The sequence below is a fragment of the Heteronotia binoei genome, chromosome 14 (assembly GCF_032191835.1).
Source record: "Heteronotia binoei isolate CCM8104 ecotype False Entrance Well chromosome 14, APGP_CSIRO_Hbin_v1, whole genome shotgun sequence".
Classification (NCBI taxonomy): Eukaryota; Metazoa; Chordata; class Lepidosauria; order Squamata; family Gekkonidae; genus Heteronotia; species Heteronotia binoei.
In genome coordinates, this window is record NC_083236.1 from 13,799,140 (window position 1) to 13,826,449 (window position 27,310).

General features: G+C 48.1%; 1 protein-coding gene across 1 annotated transcript in view; it reads left to right on the forward strand.

The window, feature by feature from the left end:
• Positions 1–27,310, forward strand: part of PSD2 (pleckstrin and Sec7 domain containing 2) — a 93,891-nt gene that overhangs the window by 15,438 nt on the left and 51,143 nt on the right. The window contains exons 4-6 of the mRNA XM_060254360.1: positions 1,789–1,869; positions 2,713–2,825; positions 18,192–18,250. Coding sequence (XP_060110343.1) covers positions 1,789–1,869; positions 2,713–2,825; positions 18,192–18,250 — 253 coding nt within the window. The remainder of the gene's footprint in view (positions 1–1,788; positions 1,870–2,712; positions 2,826–18,191; positions 18,251–27,310) is intronic.

Below are 27,310 nucleotides of genomic sequence, written 5' to 3' on the forward strand. Positions count from 1 at the left end.
AACAGGTAAATATATTCCAGTTACTGTAACAGATCTGTCTAAAATGACAGAAAAAAACATTGCTGGTCAGTTACTAGACTGGAATAGACAGGCTGTCTGAAAAGCTTCATAAGAAGAGCCCATTTAGTCTAGCATCCTGTCTCACACAGCAGCCAGCCAGTTCCTCTGGATGGCAACAACAGGGAATAGAGGCTGAAGCCTTTCCCTGCTGTCGCCTCCTGGTTCCGAGATTCAGAGGCCTTATGGAGGTTCCCCTCAGTGACCAGTGCTATTAGCCGTTGATAGAGTTATCCTACAAAGCTGACTTTTCCAAACAACAGCTTTATCCTGACACCGTCCTTTTACTTTCGTTGAAAAGGAACAGTTACAGGGCAGAGCTCCGAACTCCAGTAAGACCAGGTCAAAAAGGAATTAATCTAAACACCATCTTTTGGCACCTAGACAAGAACTAAATGCAACTGTTATTTCAGCATCTTCCGTCTCCCTTCACACACGTCAGCTCCTGCCCCATATTACTCCAGAAATCATTTTCTATTCAAAGATTATCATTACTGAATAGGGGAAGAGAGAGCTAAGAAAGATTTATGAGAAGATTCCAGAGATGTGACTCTGCTGAGAACGGTAGTCAGTCAGCTGCCCCTTCCTTCCTTCCTTCCTTCCTTCCTTCCTTCCTTCCTTCCTTCCTTCCTTCCTTCCTTCCTTCCTTCCCTCCCTCCCTCCTTCCTTCCCCCTTCCTTCCTTCCTTCCTTCCTTCCCCCCACCCTCCTTCCTCCCTTCCTTCCTTCCTCCCTTCCTCCCTCCCTCCCTTCCTTTCCTCCCTCCCCCCTCCCCCTCCTCCCTCCCTCCTTCCCCCTTCCTTCCTTCCTTCCTTCCTTCCTTCCTTCCTTCCTTCCTTCCTTCCTTCCTTCCTTCCTTCCACCCTCCCTCCCTCCCTCCCTCCCTCTCTCCCTCCCTCCTTCCTTCCCACCCCCTCCCCTCCTTCCTTCCTTCCTCCCTCCCTCCTTCCTTCCCTCCCCCCTCCTCCCTCCCTCCCTCCCTCCTTCCTTCCTTCCTTCCTTCCTTCCTTCCTTCCCTCCCTCCCCCTTCCCTCCTTCTCCCTCCCTCCTTCCTTCCCTCCCTCCCCCTTCCCTCCTCCTCCCTCCCTCCTTCCTTCCCTCCCCCCTTCCCTCCTCCTCCCTCCCTCCTTCCTTCCCTCCCCCCTTCCCTCCTCCTCCCTCCCTCCTTCCTTCCTTCCCTCCCTCCCCCCTTCCCTCCTCCTCCCTCCCTCCTTCCTTCCCTCCCCCCTTCCCTCCTCCTCCCTCCCTCCCTCCTTCCTTCCTTCCCTCCCTCCCCCCTTCCCTCCTCCTCCTTCCTTCCTTCCTTCCTTCCTTCCCCCCTTCCCTCCCCCCTTCCTTCCTTCCTTCCTTCCTTCCTTCCTTCCTTCCTTCCTTCCTTCCTTCCTTCCTTCCTTCCTTCCTTCCTTCCTTCCTTCCTTCCTTCCTTCCTCCCTCCCTCCCTCCCTCCCTCCCTCCCAGAGATGCGGCTATGGCAGCTGTGAACTGGTGGATCCCTGTTTTAGAATCATATTCCTCAATCTTTGTCAAATAAAAACAGATGCAACATTATTCATTTCCATTGGGGGAGGGTTAAAGAGAAACCTGTTTATTTCCAGTACATCCAACATCCCTCTATTCTAGTGCCCAGCACCCAGAGAGCTACCGGCCCCATCTCGCCTGGCCATAAGTGACTGACTTAGGTGGTTTAACTCAAGGTGCTTGCTGACTTTTCTGACTGTCTCTTTAATTGCAGTAATGAATTTAGCAAGCTGGTAGCAGAAGAATATCTCCGTTTCTTTGACTTCACTGGGTTGACCTTGGACAAAGCACTCAGGTGAGTGGGAAAGGCAGGGGTCTCTAGCGCATAAGAGGTGATGCCCTTTGTTTTCAATCTTCACTTGTTACCAACAAATAATTCCAAATACTTTACAGCTGTAAAATATTCAGTCTGTGTGCTGGTCCCTTCTAAGTCTCGGAATCCTTTATAATGCTTTCTCTTTATCGCACCTAATAATAAGACCGCCTCTTGTTTGGCCCGTGGGGCTCTTGAGAGCCACGAGGGGGGCCCAGGCAAAGATTTCCCCCATTGAGAAACCATCCCAGCAGGGTGACAGGTGGGAGAGGTGGATTCACCACCAGCATTTCACTGCTTGATAGGATTGCCAGCCTCCAGGTGGGGCCTGGAGGTCCCTCACTATTAGAATTTATCTCCAGGCCATAGGGATCAGTTCCCCTGGAGAACATGGCTCCTTTGGAGGGTAGGCTTGATGGCATTATACCTTGCTGAGGTCCCTCCCCTCCTCAAACCCCACCCTCCCCAGACTGCACTCCTCAAATCTCCAGGTATCTCCCCACCCAGAGCCGGCAGCCCTAACATCAAAGAGAGTTGGGAAGAGACAGTGTGCTGTTCCTTTTCTTTCGCACCTCTAAGGCAGTTGCTTCCAGCAACCATTTTGGGTCAGAAGTCCAAAAGGTGCCGTCAGGATCAAAAAAGGCTGAGGACCCCCGCTCTAAATAGCTATTGTGTATAACTGGACATCATAATCAAGATAATTTGAATCCCTCCTGGGGGAGTTCTCTGAATTAAGTGCTACACTCTGTCCTAGTGACACCATGTTTGAAAGTGAACCTCTTACACATGTAGCTTGGCTTCACTGTCCTTTTCCCCCTTTTCTAGAACATTCCTAAAGGCTTTCCCCCTCATGGGAGAGACACAGGAGCGGGAACGTGTCCTCATCCACTTCTCACGCAGATACTGTCACTGCAATCCAGAGGAGAGCACATCTGAAGGTAACACTCCCTTCTGTCCACAGCTGAGCCCTCCTGCCTCAGAAATGAGGGGGCTACAAGTTCATTTGTGTCACGGGCTTCAAGGGGAAACGTTTCATTAAACAAAACCAGCCTAGAAAATGTAGAGAAATTTCTCCAAGTGGAAAGTAGTTTGAGGGGCTTGTGCTTACCTGGGCTTGTTCCTTTCAGAGAAGAGAGCACTGAAGGCAAATCTCCAAGGAGATCGCAGAGGAACTCCTACAGAAGTGCAGCTCTGCTATCCTTCCTCGGATCCCTAGAGAAAGTGATCCAGGACTTCCAGGGTGCTTCAGCCGACTCCCATCTATCTCTGTTTCTGAGTCAATTGCTCCTTCACACACATCTGCCCTCACCCTTCATCTGGGAGGACTTAGACAGAGCTGTTTTCTAACCCTGGCTCATGTTGCCAACTCTGGTTTGGAAAATTCCTGGACATTTGGGGGTGGAACCTGAGGAGTGTGAGATGGGAGGGAGCTCAGTGCAGTAGAACTGATCTCTGTAGTTTGGAGATTAGTTGTAATTCCAGGAGATACCTAGGCTCTACCTGCAGGATTGGCCCACTGATGAGATGTCTTCCATATTAACAGTCTTAGAGAGTCTGGCTTTCCTGCCATTCCATGTAGGCCAAGGCTGTAGAATAGACCCATTTGCAATAACTAGACCGCCCTACAATCGCTCTCCTCCCCAAAGATCTACTTCCCCAGTTAATTATAACAGATTCTCTCCTGTAAAACAGAGTAAACAATTAGGTTAAGAAGAAATTTTAAAACACACACACACACAATGATGGTTAAGTTGGTGGTACACCAGGAACTTTTTTTTGCCTCTGGGGAAAACAGAACAAATCCACCCAGACAACACAGCCCAAGGTCTGCATCAGATAGGCAAGCTGAAAATGCTTCTCAAAGATTTCAGGTTTTCACGGCTGGCATCATCATTAGGGTTTGTAGAATCTTTCGGGCTCAAGTGCCGTGTTCTACTGGAGAAAGTTTTTCTTCCAGACGTTTTGTTCTCAGCTGCGGAGAACATCCTCAGTGGCGTTGCAGCCGGAGCAGGCGCTCTGACCTTCTTGGCTGCTGTGCATTGAGTGAGGCCAGGGCTGCTAGAAATAGCAGCTCTCCAGCAGCCAAGAAGGTCAGAGCACCTGCTCCATCTGCAACGCCACTGAGGATGTTCTCCGCAGCTGAGAACGAAATGTCTGGAAGAAAAACTTTCTCCAGTAGAACACGGCACTTGATCCCGAAAGATTCTACAAACCCTAATGAAAATGCTTCTCTTTATAAATTCCTTTCTGCTCTAGAAGGGGTTGCCTCGAGGATAGGCCTGTCTGGTGGAGAACCTCACAGCAAGTCAGAAGGTGTTGCCCCTTAGGAGGAGGAGTGTTGCCAGCCTCCAGGTGGGGCCTGGAGATCTCCCACTTTTACAACTGATCTCCAGCTGGCAGAGATCAGCTTCCCTGGAGAAAATGGCTGCTCTGAAGGGTGGACTCTATGGCATTGGACCATGCTGAGGCCCCTCCCCTCCCCTAACCCCACCCTCTACTGGATCCACCCCTAAAGTCTCCAGTTATTTTCCAACACAAACCTGGCAACCCTACGGAGGAGGAAGGGACCAGTACTGGTGTCTAGTGACTGGTCTGCCTCCAAGAAGCAGCGCTGAGGTTCAGGGCAGGGTTTGGATAAGCAATGTGAGAATGAGTCTCGCGACAGAAATGCCAGAACAACACACATTCAGCCAGTGCTGTGCCAATTGCACTAGCTGCCTATTGAGTACCAGATCTGGTTCACAGTTATGATGCTGACCTTCAAAGCCCTATATGGCCTGGGAACAACATATCTGTGGGACCGCCTCTTCCCCTATGTGCCCCAAAGAGCTCTGCCCTCTGCTGAACTACATCTATTGGTAGTCCCTGGCTCAAAAGATGTCTGCCTAGCCTCAACCAGGGCCGGGGCATTTTCTGCCCTGGCCCCAGCCTGGTGGAACACACTCCCACTTGTAGCCTTGCCAATCCCCAGGTCCCAGAGGGGGTTCTTCCACTTTCCCAGGCTCCTTCCTGCCCCCAGTTAGCTGGCTGGCGGGGGGAAGCCCCGCCCCCAGAGGACCATGTGCCTTTCCACCTCCGGAGGCTCCAGTCTCCAATTGGAAAGGCTTCCTCTTGGGATGGGGTGTCTGTGTTACGTGTAAGAAGTTGGCAGCAACTCGTGAGTAGAGAGGCCAATCCCTCGCTTCAGAGTCGCCAGAAACGGGGGGGGGGGGGAGGGAGAGGGAAACGTCTGCTGAGCACTTCATTATTCCCTATGTTATTGATTCTCATAGGGTATAATGGAAAATTGATCTGGAGGTTTTGGGGGTTCTGGGGGAGCTGTTTTTTGAGGTAGAGGCACCAAATTTTTAGTATAGTATCTAGTGCCTCTCCCCAAAGTACTCCCCACGTTTCAAAACGATTGGACCAGGGGGTCCAATTCTATGAGCCTCGAAAGAAGGTGTCCCTATCCTTCTATGGAAGGAAGACATTTAAAAAGGTGTGCTGTCCCTTTAAATGTGATGGCCAGAACTCCCTTGGAGTTCAATTATGCTTGTCACACCCTTGTTCCTGGCTCCGCCCCCAATGTCTCCTGGCTCCACCCCCAAAGTATCCTGGCTCCACCCCCAAAGTCCCCAGATATTTCTTCGATTGGACTTGGCAACCCTACCCACTTGAGATCATGGTCCTGTAGGATATAGTGCAATTCCGCAGGGCCTTCGAGATGGAGCTGTTCTGCCAGGCCTTTGGTTAGGCAGCAGACATTTGGTCACCCCTGCCTACACTGTCCAGAAAAATGGTCCTCAAGAACCATCTTGGCATCTGCTGAATTTGAACACTGTTATTGGTTTGTTATGCTCTCCTTAGTAGGATACATTGGTGGGTGCCAGAGATGGTTATGTGCTTGTTGTTTTAAATTTTCAATCTGCCATTAATTATATTTATTGCTGTTGCTATTCTTGCTGTGACCGATCCTGAACCCACTTGCAGGGAGGGTGGGATAGAAATCCCATAAACAAACAACAGGCACCTCATGGTTTTCAGTTTGATCTGGGAAATCATTCCATCTTAGTGTGGCCAGCCTCCAGGTGAGGCCTAAAGATCTCCCAGAATTACAACTGATCTCCAGTTGACTGAGATCAGTTCCCCTGGAGGAAATGGCTGCTTTGGAGGATGGACTTCATGGCATCATGACCCACTGAGCCCCTCCCCTCCCCATGTTCCACCCCCCCCCCCAAAAAAAATCTCAAGGATTGTCCAACCCAGAGCTGGCAACCCTAACCCATTTGCTGCACTTCCTGGGCTGAGCCAGCCTTCTTCCTTATCGTAAACCCCTCCCCCTCCATGATAAGAAAAAGGTTGGGGACTGTGATTGGGTGAGGGAACGGTTCTGATTGGTAAGACATGCTACAATCTTGGCAATGCTTTTGCTCTAGCTCCTGCAAGGAATAACACCATTGTTGGGGGAGGCAGAGGGTGTTTTTAGCACAAATGCACAAGAACTCAGTTCTGGCTGGCTTGGCGTCAGGGGGTGTGGCCTAATATGCAAACAAGTCCGTGCTGGACTTCTTCTACAAAAAAGCCCTGCGTGACACAATGACGATGTCAGGGGGTGTGACCTAATATGCAAATGAGTTCCTGCTGGACTTTTTCTACAAAAAGCCCTGGGTGACACAATGGTGATGTCAGGGTGTGTGGCCTAATATGCAAATGAGTTCCTGCTGGACTTTTTCTACAAAAAAGTCCTGTGTGACACAATGGCTATGTCAGGGATGTGGCCTAATATGCAAACGAGTTCCTGCTGGACTTTTCCTGCAAAAAGCCCCGCATGACACAATGGCGATGTCAGGGGGTGTGGCCTAATATGCAAATGAGTTCCTGCTGGCTTTTTCTGCAAAAGGCCCCGCGCAACACAATGGTGATGTCAGGGGGTGTGGCCTAATATGCAAATGAGTTCCTGCCGGACTTTTCCCACAAAAAGCCCTGTGTGACACAATGGCGATGTCAGGGGGTGTGGCCTAATATGCAAATGAGTTCCAGCTGGACTTCTCCTACAAAGAAGCCCTGTGTGAAACAATGGTGATGTTGGAGGGTATGACCTAATATGCAAATGAGTTCCTGCTGGGCTTTTTCTCCAAAAGAAGCCCTGGGGGGGGGAGGTATTTATGAAGTTTTGCATTGTGTAAGGGGTACGACTAGATTACCCTGGAAGTCTTTCCCAACCCTATGATTCTGTGTTTCATTGGTCAAGACCATAGGACACAAAAATTTTCACAGTAACCAGGATCCAAACTTGCAACAACAACAACAAAAAGTCCAGTAGCAATTCAGAGATGATAAAAAAAACAAGCACAAAAGAATGACACAATTGCAGAGTGAAAAAAAATTGCTGTATTTTCAACTTCCTCCTATTAGCATGCAAATTTGCCTCCAGTGACTGAGCACGCGTTGCGCATGACCCCACATGCCTCCTTAACATGCCATGCAAGTGTTCCACAAGCGGAGAGTGGCAGAGAAATCAGGCCACAGAAGTGCCTGCAGTGCTCTCTTCTTTGGCTTCCAGTCTGCCTGGCAGAAAACTGAGAAATCAATCAAACGCAAGACCCCAAAGAGAAGGAGCGCTTAACAACACACCACCATCCCCATGGACTTCCTTAGTGCTCTGTGGAATGGAATCACCCCGGTTGTGTTGGGGTAGGGTGGTTGGCAGGACAATCTATGTCAGTGTTTCCCAGCCTGTAGGTCAGACCCAAAAGTGGTTTGCAAAGCCTTTGAAACTGGGTTGCAGGCCAGCCTTCCCTGATGGCCAGCCCTGCCCCTTCCATTGCTCTGTTTTGTATTTTGGGGACCAAGATCTGACCCCGGAAACTGTCATATATTTGTTGGGTTTTTATTCTTCATTGCATATACATGTGTTGATCAAGTAAAATGTGTCTTGATGGTCACTACAGTGAGTTTCTTAGAACCTTTGGGTGCATTCGACGGAGAAAAGGAGATGGAGAAGGTGGCCAAAGGCTGGAATGTAACCTCCGTAGGCAAAGTCTGTGTATGTCAGAATGCCACTTGCTTGGGGCTTATAGTGCAGGGAAGCTGTGCCCTTTGTGTGAAGTTCGTTGCTTTTTCAAAAATATCTGGTTAGCCACTGTAGAAAATGGAACGATGAACTACATGGTTGCCAAGGTCAGTTTGCGAAGGGTGCCAAGCAATGTTCCCTCTAAGCTGCAGAGCAAAAATTCTGCTTTGTGAGCTCCTGGCATGAAAGTTGTGAGCTCCTGCATCAATGATTGTCCTCTGAGGTCATCCTTCCTGAGCTAAAACAAAAATCGGTGAGCTAGCTCAGCTTAGAGGGAACACTGGTGCCAAGAAAATTTGGACTCGTGGGTCACCATACTGCAAAGGCTGGGAACCGCTGATCTAGGTGACCCCCGGGGCTTCCTCAGTTTCATTTTATACCTTCTTGGGCTCCACCAAAGATTCACTTGGCTCTGGTTCATTCAGCACGTGCCCCAGCTCTACCCTAGGCCCAGCCCACCGATGTGATAATTTTTAACCTGTATGTTGCATGGTTGACAACTCTGTCTTGGGCAAGCCCCGGAGATTTGGGGGGCCGGGCCTGGGAAGGGTGAAGTCTGGGCAGGGAGGGGAGCTCAGCTGGCATGTGCTGCCATTGAATCTTCCCTCTGAAGCTGCCATTTCTTCCAGGGGAACTGATCTCTGGTGGCCTGGAGATCAGTTGTAATTCCAGGAGACCGCCTGGCTCCCCCCTGGAGAGGTTGGCCACCATGGCATGCTGGCACCTCCTTCCTTATGAGGGCACTTGCCAATGAGGTCTGAGGCAGCAGCACTGATGCCGATCAGGGTCTCAGCTTTGAGGAAGATGTCAAAAAGTCAGCGAGTTGAGAACAGGATCACTTGCTGATCCCACAGATACCTGTATTCTCTCTGGCTCAGGCACAGGAAAACAAGCAGGCATTTTAATTGTGATAGGGTGGTTTGGACACCATTTCTCTGTCCTGAAAACGACCGCCTCAGAGGGTAGTAAAGCAAATTTGGATTCAGGCCAGCTTTTCTCATCTGCTTTATTTGGAGGTTTTAGCAGGTGAGCGCAGCTATCTTATGCCCTTGACTGAAACACAGTACACTCCTGTCTGGGATGGATGCTGAGCACACAGCATCAGGAAGGCTGCACATGGAACAGTGAGAGAGGAAGGCGATACCCTCCTAGCCAGCCAGATCTCCCAAATCAAGCCTGGTGAGCAGTGGAGTGACAGATGTCACAGCCACATAGCCCTCACATCTTCACCCTTAGGTGATGCGGCAGCTATCTCAGTGCCTGTCCTTCCCACAGTGCTGGAGTAATATGAGAAATGGTCCATGTGGAGGGAAGGCCCACACCAGAGCTTCTCTCCACACCCGTTTGCCTTGAACCTGGTTGGCAGAAGCATGGCCCAGGAGGGGATTTAGGTCTCTTCTGCTTCTGCCGATGGCTGGGAGGGAGCTGAGCTCCTGCAGCACGTTGGCCCCCTCCTTCTTTGTGCTGCCACCAGCAGTCACTTGAGTGTAGAGTTGCCAAGTCCTCTTCATCCTCCAACGGGGGACAGTCGTGTGCGCGCTGCATACCGTGCGACGAAATGACGTCGCCTGGAAGTGACATCATCAAAATGGAGGCTCTCGTGCAGGGCTGCTGTGGGCATTTTCGGGGAAAATCTATGGTTTTCCTGGACACTCTAGCCCTTTGGGAGGTTAAAACTCTATGGCACCTATTCCACCATAGAGTTTTCCCTCCCAAATGGCTAGAGCGTCTGGGAAAACCATAGTTTTTTCCTGGAAATGCCTAGAGCGGCCCCGCATGGTCGCAGCCATTTTGATGACGTCACTTCCGGGTCATTCTGGGTTTTGGGGGGCCTCTCCATTCTCTGGAGTTCTGTCCGCCATTTGAGTAGAAAGTTTCCAATTATGTCCCCAAGTAAGATTACTCCCAAAATGTCAAGCGTCAATATTTCTCAATAAGCAGTCTTTTGTTTTAAATCAAAGCTGTTTTATTTTAGAAACTCAGAAGCTGTACCAAGGACACAAGCCTTGGGAGTAATGACATATATAGAGTTACACAGTTGCTATATAGGATATCTTCAAAGGTTATATTACAGATGCATACTTGAGTCACGGGTTCAAAGGTTGCTAAACACTATCTCTTTTATTACTAAAGAATTTAGGTTACTAAAAATATCTCCCATTCTCACACTTCTCTAGCAGAAGATAAGAGTTGTCTGTGTGAACCTGTGGGAGAGGCGACTTGAAAGTGGTACCAGCCAGGCTGTAGCATAAACATTCTTGGGCCAGATGGATTTATTACTTGCCCCATGGTTGTAAATAAGGGGGGAGCAGTAAAGTGCAGGAGACCTGCTCTTTGTCGCAGAACCCATTATGCCACAGAAATAAGCGTGCTTGACACCCACACAATGTCCCTTTGAAAGGACTCCCAATTCTTCCAGGACAAAGCTGTCATGGAGAAATGCCACCCATCTGTTGCTGCTGCTGCCACTGCTGGAGGAAGCTTTTAAGCATATTTGGCCCATCATCCCCAATGCAAAAGCTAATATATTAACTTCTTCTTCTTCTTCTTTTAAATGGATATTCTGGAGGTGGCCCAACTCCATCAAGACCCAAGAGTTCCTCTTGCCTCTTGTTTGTTAGTAGTTGTTGCCAAGTACATCAAATTTAAGTGTAGAAATGAGAGCAAAGTAGGGTTGCCATCGCAGAGTTGTGAAGGTCCTAGATATTTGGGGTGGGGCCTGGGAATGGCAGTGTTTGGGGAGGGGTGAGAACTCAGCAAGGATGAGATGCCATCATTGAGTCTGTCCTCTGAAACTGCCATTTCCTCTATAACCTGGAGATGAGTCATAATTCTGCAGAACTCCAGGCCCCAGATGGAGATTGGCAACCCTAGCTGGTAAAGTAATGCAGGAGAGCTGAGTCATCATCCCCTCTGCATCTGTCCCAGTGTGGTAATGGCATTGTGCCTGAGAGGATAATACATTTGAATCAGTGAATGTACAATAATGCTGCAATTGCATTAGAAACTAATAAATGAACTTAAATGAGTACTTCTTCTGAAAACCAATTAGGTAAGCACTGAAATTGCACATGCTAGGAAGACTGGCATCTGGAGTGTGAGCTGCGCACTGCTGGCCCTCCAGAGGAACTGGCAGGTCATTGTGTATGAGGCAGGATTCTGGACTAGATGGGCCCTCCTTCTTCTGTTCTTAAAGGGACTCTTTGCCCACTTAATTCTCTGTGCCATAGGCTTGCCAATCCCCAGATCCCAGCGGGGGTTCTTCCGCTTTCCCAAGCTCCTTTCCGCCGCCAGTCAGCTGGCCAGCCGGGGGAAGCCTCGCCCCCAGAGGACCATGTGCCTTTCCACCACCAGAGGCTTCAGTCTCCGATTGAAAGGCTTCCTCTTGGAATGGTGTGTCTGTGTTATTTTGAAGAAGTTGGCAGCAACTCGTGAGTAGAGAGGCCAATCCATCCTTTCAGAGTCGCCAGAAATGGAGGGGGGGGGGGCGGAAGGGAAACATCTGCTGAGCACTTCATTATTCCCTATGTGGAGATCGATTCTCATAGGGTATAATGGGAAATTGATCTGGTGGTTTCGGGGGCTCTTGGGGAGCTGTTTTTTGAGGTATAGGCACCTAATTTTCAGTATAGTATCTAGTGCCTCTCCCCAAAGTACCCCCCAAGTTTCAAAATGATTGGACCAGGCGGTCCAATTCTATGAGCCCCAAAAGAAGGTGCCCCTGTCCTTCTATGGAAGGAAGACATTTAAAAAGGTGTGCTGTCCCTTTAAATGTGATGGCCAGAAAAAAAAATGTGATGGCCAGAACTCCCTTGGAGTTCAATTATGCCTGTCACACCCTTGTTCCTGGCTCCGCCCCCAATGTCTCCTGGCTCTACCCCCAAAGTCCCCAGATATTTCTTGAATTGGACTTGGCAACCCTACTGTGCCATAAACAGCATAAATGCCTGAAATATGAAACAAACCCTAGAGAAAAAAATTGATGGGGAAATGGGGGAGAATCCTTCCTTGCTTCTGTTCAGAAGCAGCAGGCTGTGTCCAGCGTGGGTGAAAACAGTCCTTCAGGGTTCGTTCTGTTTCTTCTGACTGTCGATTTGGCACAGCTCTACCAATTAGGCTGGTTTTTAAGAGGGTGCATGTTCTGCATCAGGCATTTCAATGTTGAAATGAATCAGGAGGATGATCCCAAAACAAGAAAGCTAAAGACAGTGGTCATTAAAATATCTGAAGGTGGTCAGTAGGATGTCATTGTGCTTGATGAGATTATGGGTGAAAAGTCTTGTGAAAAGTCAGAAGTGCTTCCGGAGAAGGGAGTTCAAGAGAGGTGGGAGTTTCTTAAAAGCACAATACTAAAGCCACAATCACAAACAATTCAAAATGGGGGGGGGGGGGTTAACCTAAAGAAGCCAAGGTGGCTCCATAAGCAGCTTTCTAAAGAGTTGAGGAATAAAGAAGACTCATTTAGGAAATGGGAGGAGGGCCTTATAACCAAGGATGAGTATAAATAAATAACCATCATGGGCTTCTCAAGAACAAGTGGATTTGATTCTCACCAACAAGGAAGAATTGATTGAAGAAGTGGAAATAGTGGACACCCTGGGCAGTAGTGACCATGTGATTTTGGAATTTACAGTTTTAGGGAAGGGAAAAGCTATACGTAGTCAGACTTATAGGTTGAACTTCAGAAAGGCAAACTTTGATAAACTTAGAACTATTCTGGGTAAAATCCCATGGTCAGAAATGCTTAGGAAGAAGGGGGTTCAGAAGGGGTGGGAGTTTCTTAAATGCGAAATACTGAAAGAGCAATCACAGATTATTCCTATGAGAAGAAAAAATGGAAAAAGCCTAAAGAAGCCAAAGTGGCTCCATAAACAGCTCTCTAAAGACTTGAGAAATAAAAAAGACTCCTTTAGGAATTGGAAGAAGGGCCTTATAACCAAGGATGAATATAAACAAATCACCGGTGCTTGTAAAGAAAAAGTTAGGAAAGCTAAAGCTCAGTATGAGCTTAGGCTGGCCAAAAATGCTAAAAACAACAAAAAAGGTTCTTTTCTTATGTTCAGTGTAAGAAAAAGAGCAAGGACATGGTAGGCCCATTGCGAGGGCAACAAAGTGAAATTGTAACAGGTAATGAAGAGAAGGAGGAACTGCTCAATTCCTACTTTTCCTCAGCTCTTCTTTGCTCAACATGGCAAAAACAGAACATATAAGGAGGGTATGAAGTTCCAACCTAGGATCAGCATAGGGGTAGTACATAAACACCTAGGGTGCGGTCACACGTCACATTAAAAGTGGGTGTGTAGCGCTCAAATTTGAAAAGCTGAATATTGATTCGATGCAGGGCCGATCAGACGAGCATCCAAGAATGCGACTCATTCTGTTGTTGAGCGATCAGACATCCAATACTATCATGCTGTTTTCTTGGCGCATGCGTGATCAGATGGTGATTTCTGGGAGGGGTCCATTGAACATGCACTCAACTGTTTGGAGGTGGGAAATCAAACGTTGCTTCAGAGGCGGGGGGCGGGATGAGGGGAAAGTTTCCAGAATTAACGTTGCTGATTCAAACCAAGGAACTGCCAGGAATTACTTTCCTAGAAATTGGCAGTGACAATGATATCTGGAAATCCTCCACATTGAAAAAAAAAGATTTTTTTTCCTGTTCTGAATAGTGGGATAACGTTTCCCCCCACCCTCCAATCCTGTGTTGATTGGAGAAGCAGAAGCATCACTTCATATTCCCGGATGATCTGGCAATGCACATGTCTGCTGGGGCTTTTTTTTTTTTTTTAAAGGTGGGAGGAGTGGTAAACATTCCAAGGGGCAGTATCGCACGTGAGCTGTTCAAACAGGAAAAACCGATCTTGTGCCGCTTTTTTGAAAAAGGGCCGGACTTTCTGAGCTATCAAATTAATGCGGCATTGATTCGCAGCAAGCTGGGATGACCCTGGATGACGCTCGATTGCCAGATGTAAATGTCTGGACGAACATATTTAATCCGTCAGCGAGACAGAGCTGTGTCGCCACTAATGGTATGTCTGACTGCACCCCTAGTTTCTTTAAATGAAACTAAGTCCTCAGGGCCAGATGAATTGCATCCGAGGGTTCTAAAAGAGCTTGTGGATGTAATTTCTGAGCCTCTGGCTATTATTTTTGAGAATTCTTGGAGAACAGGAGAGATGCCAGAAGATTGGAGGTGGGTGAATGTTGTCCCCATCTTCAAGAAGGGGAAAAAAGATGATCCTGGTAATTACTGACCTGTCAGCTTGATGTCTATACCTGGAAAAGTTTTAGAACAAATCATCAAACAGTCGGTCCTGGAACATTTAGAAAGAATGGATGTGATTACTAAGAGCCAGCATGGTTTTCTCAAGAACAAGTCATGTCAGACTAACCTAATGTCTTTTTTTGAGAAAGTGACTACCTTGCTGGATCAGGGGAATGCTCTAGACATCATTTATTTTGATTTCAGTGAGGCTTTTGATAAGGTTCCACATACTATCCTAGTTGACAAGTTGGTAAAATGTGGTTTGGATCCTATTACCATTAGGTGGATCTGTAATTGGTTGACAGATCGCACCCAAAGAGTGCTTGTGAATGGTTCCTCATCCTCTTGGAGAGGAGTGACAAGTGGAATGCCTCAAAGATCTGTCCTGGGACCTGTTTTGTTCAACATCTTTATAAATGATTTGGATGGAGGAATAGAGGGAATGCTTATTAAATTTGCAGATGATACTAAATTGGGAGGGGTTGCAAACACAGATAAAGACAGAAACAGGATACAGGATGACCTTGACAGGCTGGAAAACTGGGCTTAAATCAAGGGCTTGAAGGGCTGTCATATAGAGGATGGTGTGGAATTGTTTTCTGTGACCCTGGAAGGTAGGACCAGAACCAGTGGGTTGAAATTAAATCAAAAAAGCTTGCGGCTCAACATTAGGAAGAACTTCCTGACCGTTAGAGTGGTTCCTCAGTGGAACAAGCTTCCCTGGGAGGTGGTGGGCTCTCCTTCTTTGGAGGCTTTTAAACAGAGGCTAGATGGCCATCTGACAGCAATGAAGATCCTGTGAATTTTGGGGGAGGTGTATGCGAGATTCCTGCATTGTGCAGGGGGTTGGACTAGATAACTCTAGAGGTCCCTTCCAACTCTATGATTCTATGATTCTAAGTCATGTCAGACTAACCTTATCTCTTTCTACTCACCTCAAAAAAAAAGTTTCTGCCTTGCTGGCTCAGGGGAATGTTGTAAATATAGTTTATCTTGATTTCACTAAGGCTTTTGATAAGGTTCCACATAAGTTTCTTGTTGATTAATTGCACTGGAAAAGAGGAAGTAGCTGATCACAGCCACCAGGAAAAGCCATTCACATGGAGCTGCAGCTCCCACTGCTGACCCCAACAGTAATTGGCAGTAAATCTTTAATGGGGGTGTGGCAGACCAGGCCTGTGTCAACTGGCAGGCCCCAGGTCTGCCTATCCTTTCCTGGTATTCTGACCTAGAGTTGCCAGGTCCCTCCACCACTGTGGCCGGGGACTTGTTCTTCATGCGCGTTTTGCACACGTGGCACGATGACATCACATGGAAGTGACATCGTCATGCTGGGGGCATCATGCGAGGACACTCTAGTACTTGTGCAAAAAAACCTCTATTGTGCCATAGAGTTTTACCATGATTCCTAGAGCGTCACACCAGAAATGTTCTAGGATTCACAGGAGGTTTGGACAATGGAGTCTAGAAGCAAGTATTTGTGGGAGAGGGGTGTAAGAAAGAAAGAGCACACTCCTGGGAGCTCCTGCCCAAAATGAGGCCAGCTCATCAGGTGTTCTCACTGGTAGGCTAATGATTAAAAACCCACTTTGGTGAAACAATTCCTCTTCTTCTGTAGACTGCAAATCTCAGAAATACCTCTGCTGTCCAAGCTGGGGAAACTGGCACTAGGAGAAGGATTTGTTTTGTAATCCAACTGGGAAAATGCTCAAGAATTTTTTTTAAAAGTTGATTTCTACTCAAAAACTTCAACTAACATGTTACGTCTCAGCAGAGGCTCCCTGATTCCCATAGCACAGGAGAAACACACTGGAGGCCATAACCGTAGGTTGGATATTTTAGCAGAGTAAAATCTCTAAACAAAGGGAGGAAGAAGAAACCCCAAAATATCTACTGAGAGTCAATTTGGTATAGTGGTAAAGTGTTGGACTCTTCTCCAGGAGAACTAGGTTTGATTCCCCACTCTTCCACATGTACCTGCTGATGTGGCCTTGAGTCAGTCACAAATTCTAAACGGCTTCCATTTTTAGAATACAATACAACCAATGACATCTTATCAGTCAACATGACTTATTGACAACATACCTCTCTCTAATTCTTTACTCATCAACTTTCTTCTGATCGTCTTGATTTTTCTCCTCTTTATTTGTTTATTTTTCTTTTCTTTCCTAGGCCTGGGATGGTGCAAAGTTGTATGCCTTATTCATCTATAGGTTATGAGCGCTAGCAAGAATTATTAAAATCACAACACTTTACTTGCTACATGACAATTCTTCACGGGAAATTGTATTTGTATAGCACATTAGTTTGTTTAGATCAACTGTTTACTATTATGCACAGATATACTATACTTTGTTATTTTAATGATTTTGCCTTGTAAATGCTTTCAATCATAAATAAACTTCTTTTAAAGGGGGAGGAGAGGCGTTCTGAGAGAGCTCTCTCAGCCCCACCTACCTCACTGGGTGTCTGTTGTGGGGAGGGGAAGGGACAGGAGATTGTAAGCCGCTCTGAGTCTCCTTCAGGTAGTGAAAGGCGGGATATAAATCCAATCTCCTCCTCCCAAAGTATCAGGTAACATTACCCAACTATGAATTGACCAATAGCCATTATGAATTGACCAATAGCCATTATGCATGAAGTCACTTCCTTTTCTCTGGCGGGAGTAGAACTGCAAAGTTCCTGGGTGGAGCAGGGGTTCTCCTGCTCCAGAGGTCCCATTCCTGCCGGCCCACATTGTGCTGGTGGGGGGATCCCCTCTCAACGTCACCAGCACGATGATGTCACTCTCAAGTAATGTCATTGTGCTGGTGACGTTGCTCGCCGGCCGCTCTAGGAGCTTCTGGGAAAACTCTATGGTTTTCCAGGATGCTCTAGGAATTTGGGAGGGAAACTCTATGCTACCATAGAAGCGGAGGCCTTGGGGGACTTGGCAACCCTAGGTGGGAGCTATGTGCGAGACAGCTCATTGGTTCCAAAGCTAACTTACAATTACCATAAACTAACAAACAGGTTAACTCTTTCATGGTATCAGGAAGTCAACTTGTTAATACTCCAACACTGCCTTACAGGGCTGTTATAGAAAGTCCAGAGATGATGTACATGAAGCATATTGCACTCTTGAAGTCTGCTTTTTCAAACTACGTTGTATTCTTAAACAAACACAGTGGGGAAAAACAGCCACATGGTTTGGAGAAATATAGTGCTAATACTGTAACCAGAATCAGCACCAATAATGAAATTGGGATGAGTAAGAAAACAGTTGAGTTCATCACTGAATGTCAGAAAAATATCTGATTCTGGAACTAAACAAAGCTAGCAGGCTACATCAGCACACTCCTCGAATTTGTTCTTGTCTGTTTGAAAGCCATCTTGCTTCACAAACTAAGTGGGAAAAGGACCCGCAATAGGGTTGCCAATCCCCAGGTCGGGGCAGGGGATCCCCCAGTTTGGAGACCCTTTCCCCACTTCAGGGTCATTAGAAAGCAAGGGGAGGGGGGGAAATGTCTGCTGGGAACTCTGTTATTCCCTATGGAGATTTATTCCCATAGAAAATCATGGAGAATTGATCTGCAGGTATCTGGCATTCTGGGGGGGCTGTTTTTTGGGGTAGAGACACCAAATTTTCAGTATAGCATCTAGTGCCTCTCCCCAAAATACCTCCCAAGTTTCAAAAAGATTGGGCCAGGGGGTCCAATTCTATGAGCCCCAAAAGAAGGTGCCCCTATCCATTATTTCCCATGGAAGGAAGGAATTGAAAAGGTGTGCCGTCCCTTTAAATGTGATGGCCAGAACTCCCTTTGGAGTTCAATTATGATTGTCACAGCCTTGATCTTGGCTCCACGCCTAATGTCTCCTGGCTCCACCCCCAAAGTCCCCAGATATTTCTTGAATTGGATTTGGCAACCCTAACCCGCAATGTTTTGAATTTGATTTGTAATATTATTCACCTTAATTGCAGGTTATATTTCTTGTCTCTTCCAGATGGAATTCATACCCTGACCTGTGCCCTGATGCTGCTCAATACAGACCTGCATGGCCATGTAAGTGCAGCTCTCAGAAATGCTGAGGCTCTACCCCAGCCCTTTAGGGAGATGTGCTGCAGCTGGGAAAGCTAGAGTGGGCTGGGAATCTGTATCACTGCAGGAATGAGCAGGGACAGGAGGTGGTTTCATACAGCTGATGTCTTCCAGTCTGATGGTTTGGTGATGAGTAGGCAGCGGAAGTTCATCAGGCTCAACAGCGGTGAAGGGTTCTCCTGCCTACATCGGGTTGATCTGCTAGAGGGTCACACTGTCTTGTTATTATTGGCATAAAATAAGACTTAGTGTGGGGGCATAAGATACACAGAGAGATTCCCCCCCCCCCCAGATGCTAGGTGAAACAATATTTTGAGGATATTTGTTTCTATGCTGAAATCCTTTGAACGGGAAAACCAGCTAAGTTTGATACAGGAAGTGACCATGACGACTACAGTAAAGCACAGTAGCAATCTCAAACTTTCACTCCACCCCCCCCCCAAAAAAAAACACCTCATCTGGTGATATTAGGCTTCCCAACCCTCCCGCCCTGGCGGGGGACCCCAGGATTTCCAGCCTCTTCCCCCGCTCTCCAAAAAAACGGAAGCGGGGGGAGGGGGGAAACGGCGCCAAGGAGCGTGGCGAGCCACCCCATCTCGGAGCGGGCGACGCCGCTGCGCAGCTGCCGCCTCTTCTCCGTAGCTGCTCCTCCGAGAGCATCTCGGAGGAGCCCATCTCCTCCGAGCCCATCTCGGAGGAGCAGCTACGGAGAAGAGGCGGCAGCACAGCGGCGTCGCCCGCTCCTCCGCCTCTGAGGTGAAATCTGAGGTGAATTCTTGGGGGCTCAGGGCTGAATTTGTCAGGCGCGGTGTAGGCAGCCCTATGAATGGCAGGAGGGGACCTTTACAGGGGACGGTAATTCAAGCGACTGTTTCCTCTTGCTTCCTGGGGAAGCGTCGGCGCCTCAGAGCCCGGTCGGGCCTTGGCGTTCTCGGAGCACCAACGCGCAGTGGACGCGGTCACTGAACGATGGTAAGACGTGAGGAGGGAGCTTCTTCTCTCTTCTGAGGATGCCGATTCCTGGGTGGGGCCGCTCTCACCTTCCCTCGTCCGCTGCCCGAAGGCGAAATCTCCTGAAATCCCGCTGCCTGGGGTTTTTTGGGGGGGAGGGAGGCTTGCAGGCGGCTTTTCTGCCTCCCCACCGCAGTGTCTCCTGGCTCCACCCCCAAAGTCCCCAGATATTTCTGGAATTGGACTTGGCAACCCTAGGTGATATGGTGTTGAAAATGGGTGGCCACAGCAGCACATGCAGACTGTTGTGCTTTACTGCACTAGCAGGAAGAAATGCAGTGAAACAACCTGCCAAAAAGTGCAAAGCGGTCAGGGAACAGATAGAGTCCATTAAAAAAAACAGCTCCCCAGTCACCACTGATGAACAGGATACAAGCCAAACCAGGGGGAGAGCAAGAGTTCCTGGCTTCTGCAGCTCACTCGACAGAGGCAATCTCGTTCAAATACCTGGACCTCTTGGCCACCAGGGTTTCTGTCGATCACTGGGTGAAAGAGCATGTGTGGCAAGTAAGGGCCTGTTTTGAATCCCACTAAAGGGAGTGACATAAATGCTAAGCCCACCTTTTGGCCAACAACAACAACCACCTGATCAGCAGCAGAACAGAAAGAAGAGGCCATACTAGAGCCTGCAGCTCACATGCTCAGGCACAGTCCCCCAGTAGAGATGACAGCCTCCATCTGGGACCTGGGCATCCTCTGGAATTTCAGCTCATCCAGACTGCAGAGATCAGTTCCCCTGGAGAAAATGGATGCTTTGGAGGGCGGACTCTGTGGCCCTGTACCCCACTGAGACCCCTGTCCTCCCCAGGCTCCACTCCCAAATCTCCTGGAGTTTCCCAATGTAGATCTGGCACCCCCACCCCTCCATCACCTGCCAGAGGGACTTGGCAACTCTGACTGGAGAAGCATCTGAGAGACAAAGCACAGGACGTTAAGAATCCGCTCTCATAGCCAGGCATATAGACCAGAGCAGGGAGGACCCCAGAGAAGGGCATAGGAAAACGCTCAGGTATGCCCAGGGAAATGCTCAGAAATAGTCTAAGGCAAAGCTAAGGTTGTGCACCATCAAGTGCAGCCCCCGGGATGGGTTCTCATGCAGGGGTGGTCTTAAGAAGAAGAAGACCATAGATTTATATCCTGCCCTTCTCTCTGAATCAGAGTCTCAGAGCAGCTTACAATCTCCTTTACCTTCCTCCCCCACAACAGACACCCTGTGAGGTAGGTGGGGCTGAGAGAACTTTCAAGGACAGCTCTTGCGAGAACTATGGCTGACCCAAGGCCATTCCAGCTGCTGCAAGTGGAGGAGTGGGGAATCAAACTCAGTTCTCCCAGATAAGAGTCCACACACTTAACCACTACACCAAACTGGCTCTCCAGCAAATCTTAGGCCCTGGGCAAAAGTCCAGGATGAGGCTTCCTGGCAGGGCCAAGCAAGAGGTGGCCCTCCCCCCATATGAGGTGGGCAAGAGACACTGCTGCAGCAGAAAGCCAGCTGCCTGGCCACAAGTGGGGCAGATTCAAGAGGCAGTTAGAACCTGCTCTTCCTCATTCCCTCATCCTTTGAAGGAGTGGGGTTGTGGGCACTTGGTCCCCAAAGTATGAGGCCGAGGCAGCTTCTCCATTGCCCACTGGCTAAGACCACCCTTGTTCTCACGCTGATTCTCCAGCCTGCACCCCAATCACCCCAATGCACCATCCCTCTGCAGCACTCAGGAGGTCCTTTACAACCCCCTGCTCCCAGGAACACTTGCAGCCTATCTCTTCCCTGCTGCCTCTGCGGAGTCCAAAAAGACACAAGGGCAGTCATAAACTCCACAGTAGCCGCCAACAGCAAGTGGGCTCCCAGAACTCTGCACATGATGTTTCTACAGTTCCTCATCTCCTTCCTCCCTCTTGGTGGGATGTACCCATGGCAAGACTGGCGCTGCCACCATGTAGTGGGATGGCATTAATGCCCATCAAGGTGGGCACACTTTCTCCCCAGCCAGCTCACAGACTAGTCAGGATGCCACAGGGGTGCATTTCTTTCGCATACAGGTGGATAAGGAAGTGTGCAGGCTGTCTTAGTTCAGTGGCTTTATTTTTGCGAGGCACAACACAGGGTAACTACAAAGCAGATTGTGTTCCTTGTGTGTTCCTGTAGGGTTTTTTTTTGGGGGGGGGTGGTCTGTTTCTCTCATGTTTTGCTCCCTGCAGTGGTTGATTCAATATGCATTGCTTTATGCACAGCATAGAAACCTGCAGTTTAAATCTGCAGGCAGATATGATGGACACAAACCAATGTAATACCAGATTGACCACAACAGGGAGCAAAACATGTGCAGAAGAGGAAAAAAAACAACCCAAAGCAACTTGAATTTACAAGCAAGAAAATTAGAATGTGGAAGATACCAAGGCTTAGGATTACCTCCTGCCTTATAGATATCCATTTACTTTTAAAGTCTGCTGTGGTTTTGTGGAGTTGTGTAAAACCAGCTTCCTACATGTCCTCAAGAAGAATTACTGTGTGCCCTGGTTGGAGCAAAATTTCTGTTTGCTTAAAAACATGATTTCATTACCAGGGTGGGGGAGTAAACAGTATGAGATCTGTTCGCTCAGGTTGTGCTTACAGTTCACCAAAGATGATGGTTAAGACAACAGAATCTGAAAGATCTATTGCATCTTATAAAGCAGCAGAATTATACACTAATATCCCAAATCCAATTAGTTAGATTTCATCTGATAAACTGGTTGCTATTTTGGGCCACAAGATACACTTCCTTAAAACTTTGCAATAAACACATAGGTCGTTTTCGCACTGACCTTATTCCGGAGCGACGTCCCTTTTCGCCACGCAGTGTCTGCGCGGATTTCGCACTAATTGCTCCGCAGAACCCAGAAGAGCCGAAGCTTTTGCATTGCAAATGTAAACTGGTTTTTGGCGGTTTACATTTGCGACGCAGAAGCCGCGGCTCTTCTGGGTTCTGCGGAGCAATTAGTGCGAAATCCACGCAGACGCTGCGCGGTGAAGAGGGACGTCGCTCTGGAATAAGGTCAGTGCGAAAACGACCTGATGAAAAGAATCTGAACATAATTTAAAAGTCTGGAGAGCAGAACAACTCAGGATGCCTTCCTCTTCCCTCCCCACTTCTCCTTTAAATAGTCCAACCTGTGTTTATTATGCTCCTGCTGGGCTATTTATGTGCGTCCAGAGTGTGTGTACAGAATACTTGTGCTGTGCTGCGTGTATTGGATATAATGGGAAAATGATTAGAGGAATCTGTTTCTCCTCATGCTCTAAATGGATGAGATGATAGATAATAGACTGGGGCAAGAGCAATCTCTGTTTGTTAGTGGTTTAGCTAAATAGATCAATGAATTTCCAACAGTTATTGCATCAAGAGTTTAAAGGGACTTTCTGGTGGGGAAAACGATGTGTTATTTTGCTCACAAGACTCCACAGCTTAGAAGGAGCATTGGTTGGGACTTGGGAGAGGATCGTAATGGTCGTTCAGCAGGTGACTGGCTACAGAACAGTAGTGAAACCTTTGATCAGGCATAAGAGGATCCAACATGGCTTCTCTTATGTTCTTGCAGGCCAATGGCCCATCCAGTCCAACACTCTGTGTCACACAGTGGCCAAAAAAAAGGAGGTTCACAAGTGGGGCTAGAAGCCCTTCCACTTTGCCCCCCCCCCCACCCAAGCACCAAGAGAATACAGAGAATAAGTGCCATCAGGAGGTTCACTGCCCCAGACAGTTCCAACAATGTGCTGTGGCTAATAGCCACCGATGGACCTCTGCTCCATATTTTCATCCAATCCCCTCTTGAAGCTGGCTATGCTTGTAGGTGTGTTGAACTCATTTGTTATGACGGCCGGAACTAACACAAATCAGACTTTGTCGGGCCGGGCTGGGCCATGTGTGTACCTATTTAAGATTAGGTAGCAGAGATATGAACTTTTCAAAGGACACAGACAAACACAACTAAATATTTTTTTAAATGAACCCTTAAAATAAAACATGCTTGAAACATTAGCACTTGTTGGTCTTAAAGGGCTTTCTTTGTATTTCTCCCCTGGGATCCAGGGAACTGAGCAAAGGAAGCTCCGGCTCTTTCCTTCCTTCCCCAGGGGACCAGGAGGGGGAGGAGCCTCAACCAATGGAGAAAATAGAGGTTTTGCTCTGTAGCTCCTGTGCGATTGAGCAAGCCTCGCAAAACAAGTTGAGATGCCGAAAGAAGCGAGAGAGAAGGAGAAGGAAGCAGACAAGAGACAGTTGCTCGGGGGCCTGATAGGAGCCATCTGGGGGCCTGATTTGCCCCCCCCCGGGCCACATGTTTGACACCCCTGTCTTTGATGCTTCTACTGGGGCATTAAAAATACAGATGCAGAGATCTGATTGATAAATTGCTTGATCTCTGGCTGTGAGTAAATAGGATATTGCGTAACTTTTGGTCCTATTAGAACTTCGTATGAACACTGCTGACCATTCAGTTTTGACGCTTCTAGAATGCATAGTGGGAGTGACAGGAATGACCCTCCAATGGTTTCCGGCTTCCTTCTTGGGTGTATAAAGTGCCATCCAGGGGCTTTCAAGGCAAGCGAGAAGCAGAGGTGGTTGGTCATGGCCTTCCTCTGCTGAGCCTTCCTTGGTCATTTCTCACCCAAGCAGGGGTCGTTTTGTAGAAAAATAGGTGGTGGAGCTCATCCAAGGATTGTTATGCAGCTGCACCTACTATTCAATGGACAAGGAGGTGGAATTCTTAGAAGGAGGAGAAGGAACTCTCAGAAAGGTTCAGGAGCTGTGCTCCTATGAGCTCCCACTGAATCTGAGGCCTGCATCCAAGTACCAACCCAGCTTAGCTTCTGAAATCTGATGGGATCAGGCTAGGGTTGCCAAGTCCCCAGCTTCCCATAGTGGGGGACTTTCGCGCACAAGCGTTGCAATGACATCACCCAGAAGTGATGTCATCAAAATGGCAGCACGTGTGCGGGGCTGCTCTAAGCATTTCCGGGAAAACTCTATGGGCGTTTTCGCACTTACCTTTTACTGGCGCGAACACCCTCCTCACGCCGGCGGATCTGCAGGGATTTCCCACCAGAAGCGCCGGCGCAGCCAAAAGAGCCGGCAACTTCCGTCGCGGAGCCAGCTCAAACGGAAACTGCCAAGAAGCAGGAAAACGTTTGAGCTGGCTCCGCGACGGAAGTTGCCGGCTCTTTTGGCTGCGCCGGCGCTTCTGGTGGGAAATCCCTGCAGATCCGCCGGCGTGAGGAGGGTGTTCGCGCCAGTAAAAGGTAAGTGCGAAAACGCCCTATGTTTTTACCAGATACTCTAGACATTTGGGAGGTAAAAGTTCTGTGGTACCTATTGTACCATAGAGTTTCTCCTCCCAAATGGCTAAAGCATAGAGTTTTCCCGGAAATGCCTAGAGTGGTCCTGCACATATGCCGCCATTTTGATGATGTCACTTCCAGGTGACGTCATTGCACCAGTGACGTAGGCGGAGGTTCCCCCCACCGGCCCAATGTGGGCCTAGCAGGTTGGGAACCTCCCAGGCAGGGCAACCCCTGCCCGGACCAGGGGCTTAGCAGCCTTAGATCTGGCTGTGTCATGCTGCCTTCCCTTCTACACCTCTTTGGGTGGTTTACAACAAGTAATTATGAAGAGGCAGCTGTGTTAATCTGTTGTGGCAAACCGAAACAAAAGTCCAGTGACACCTTAAAGACTAAAAATATAACAAAATAAATGTTCTAAGTCTTTAAGATGCCACTGGACTTTTGGTTTAGGAAGAAGAGATCAGAGATACTGAGCAGATAGCTTGAGTCTTATGGGGCTCAGTACTTTTATCAGTGATTTTTAATACCTACATGAGGCCTTCAGATGAGATCTTTCATAGCTTTGGGTTTGGGTGTCACTGGTATCATCAGATTTATGAATTTAGCCTTCCAAAGCAACTATTTTGAGTCTGTGGCTGGATGGTGGGATCAAGCAACTGAGGGAAAAACAGATAAATTAAACCAGACAGGAGGTGATGCTAGTTGGTACAGCTGATGTTCTAGAGCAGGGGTCCCCAATGTAGTGCCCGTGGGTGCCATGACGCCTGCTGAAACTTTTTCCAGCACCCACCAATTGTCTTTAGGAAGTGGGTAGGGCCAGGTAGGGCTTTTGCCCAGATGGGCTTCTGATTAACTACTGGAGATTTGATTGACTGTGCAGATTTTTTTAAATGTTGCTTTGGCAGCAGCTGCCACCCCAGCACAAGGATCTGCACTGTGTGGCTGGAGTTAAGCTGTGGCAATCATTGTGGCTCCACCTCCTGGCTCCACCTCCCGCAGCAGCCATTTTGTGCCTGCGTCCACCATGCTGTCAGAATTCCAAATGTGCCCTCAGGCTCTAAAAGGTTGGGGATCGCTATTCTGGAGAGTCACCTGTCAACCTTTGATAGGGCGAGCTTACCAGTTACTGATTATGTGAATATTTTAGGAGGTCCTTCTGGGTTGAGTTCTGCTCTTAGAGCCAGTTGGTGTCATTGCTAGGATCCCTTTGTTCTTTGGTACACCTTTTGTGGAAAATATTTCCAGTTGACAGGGCTGGGATTACTGTCACCACAAGGCTAGACTGCTGTAACTCACCCTGTTTGAAGTCGTCCCTGCAACTACTCAGAAACATTAATTAGTGCACAATGCAGCAGCCCCTCTTTTGACTGGAGCCTGCAGAAAAGATCGCATGAGACTGGGTTTTAAGGGCTTTGTCAGCTGCCTGTTTGTTTCTGAGTTTAGTTTAAGGCCTTCCATGAACTGGGACCCAAATCTCTGAAGGAACGCTTCTCCTGATGTGAATCTGTGATGCCAGCTTCATCCCACCCACCATTCTTTGCCTTGGGTACCACCTCAAAGGATGATACCTTCATCCACAGCCCAGTTACGGACTGGAGAATAATGCAGGGGGAAATCTTACGTACACTAAACAATGGGGTGAAACTGGCTTGCAAAATCAGATAACTATGCAAATGAAAACAGCATAATATACATAGTGAAGACTGTCTCCTGGTGTGGACTGCGCTGCTACGGAGAAAGACATTTTCGAGTCATATCTGGCTAAGACTTGTGGAGGGAACAAACTTTTTGGTCAGGTCCCAAGCCCTTTTGTGAGCGAAGTGGTGTGACGGGTCCTGTGAGCTTCCTGGGAGTAAAGATTCAGGAGTTTTTTTTTTCTGAGCGGTTGAACATTTTGACAGCACAAGTGACTATAATGTCTTCTTTTCCTTCCCATCATGTCTTTCTCTCTGTCTCTCTCTTTCTCGCTCTTTCTCCTGCTCCTGGATCCTCTATTTTTGCTCTTTAACACTTTCTCAGGTGGTAAGTGCAGCCATTGTAGTACATTTCTTTGCATTCATGGGACTGTGTGTGTATTAAAATGTGCGCGCTTGCGCTCAGCATTTAAGGAGTGTCTTGCAGTGTGGAAAAGGAAGCACGCAAATCACATGTTGTCCATTGTTTTCCTCAGCTTCTGCTCCTCAGACCTGTTTCTAAGAACCCTAACAAAACTGCAGGCCTCCAGGAAAGCTACAAAAATTGTTTTGTTTTCAAATTATTTCCAAGTCGATGTGCCTAGCCTCCGTCTTTCCACACCTGCTGTCCGGTGTCTCTCTCTTGCTGATCCATACACCTTCCCTCTCTTTTCTCCCGCCTCATCTCTTGCACATGAGATTATGCTCAGTCTGTCATGAGGACTTTTGATCAGATGTGCTTTGTAAGAACTTTATTCCCAGCTGTGCAAGGATCTGCCTTTCCTCCTGTGTTTTTTCCCTGATCTGAAAGGGCTGCAGTAGCTGCTACTTCCCTCATTGGGGAAGGATCCATGTGCCAATGGACAACATGTCGGTGTCCCCAGTGTGGTCAATAGCAGCTTCTCAGGGCCATTTCAGGTTAGGAAAGTGATGCAACGTGGAAGGCTCTAAGTCCCTCCCCCCAATTTCCTGTGGTCTCCATCCAAATTGGGGCTCCATACATCTGGGAAATGAGTACCAAGC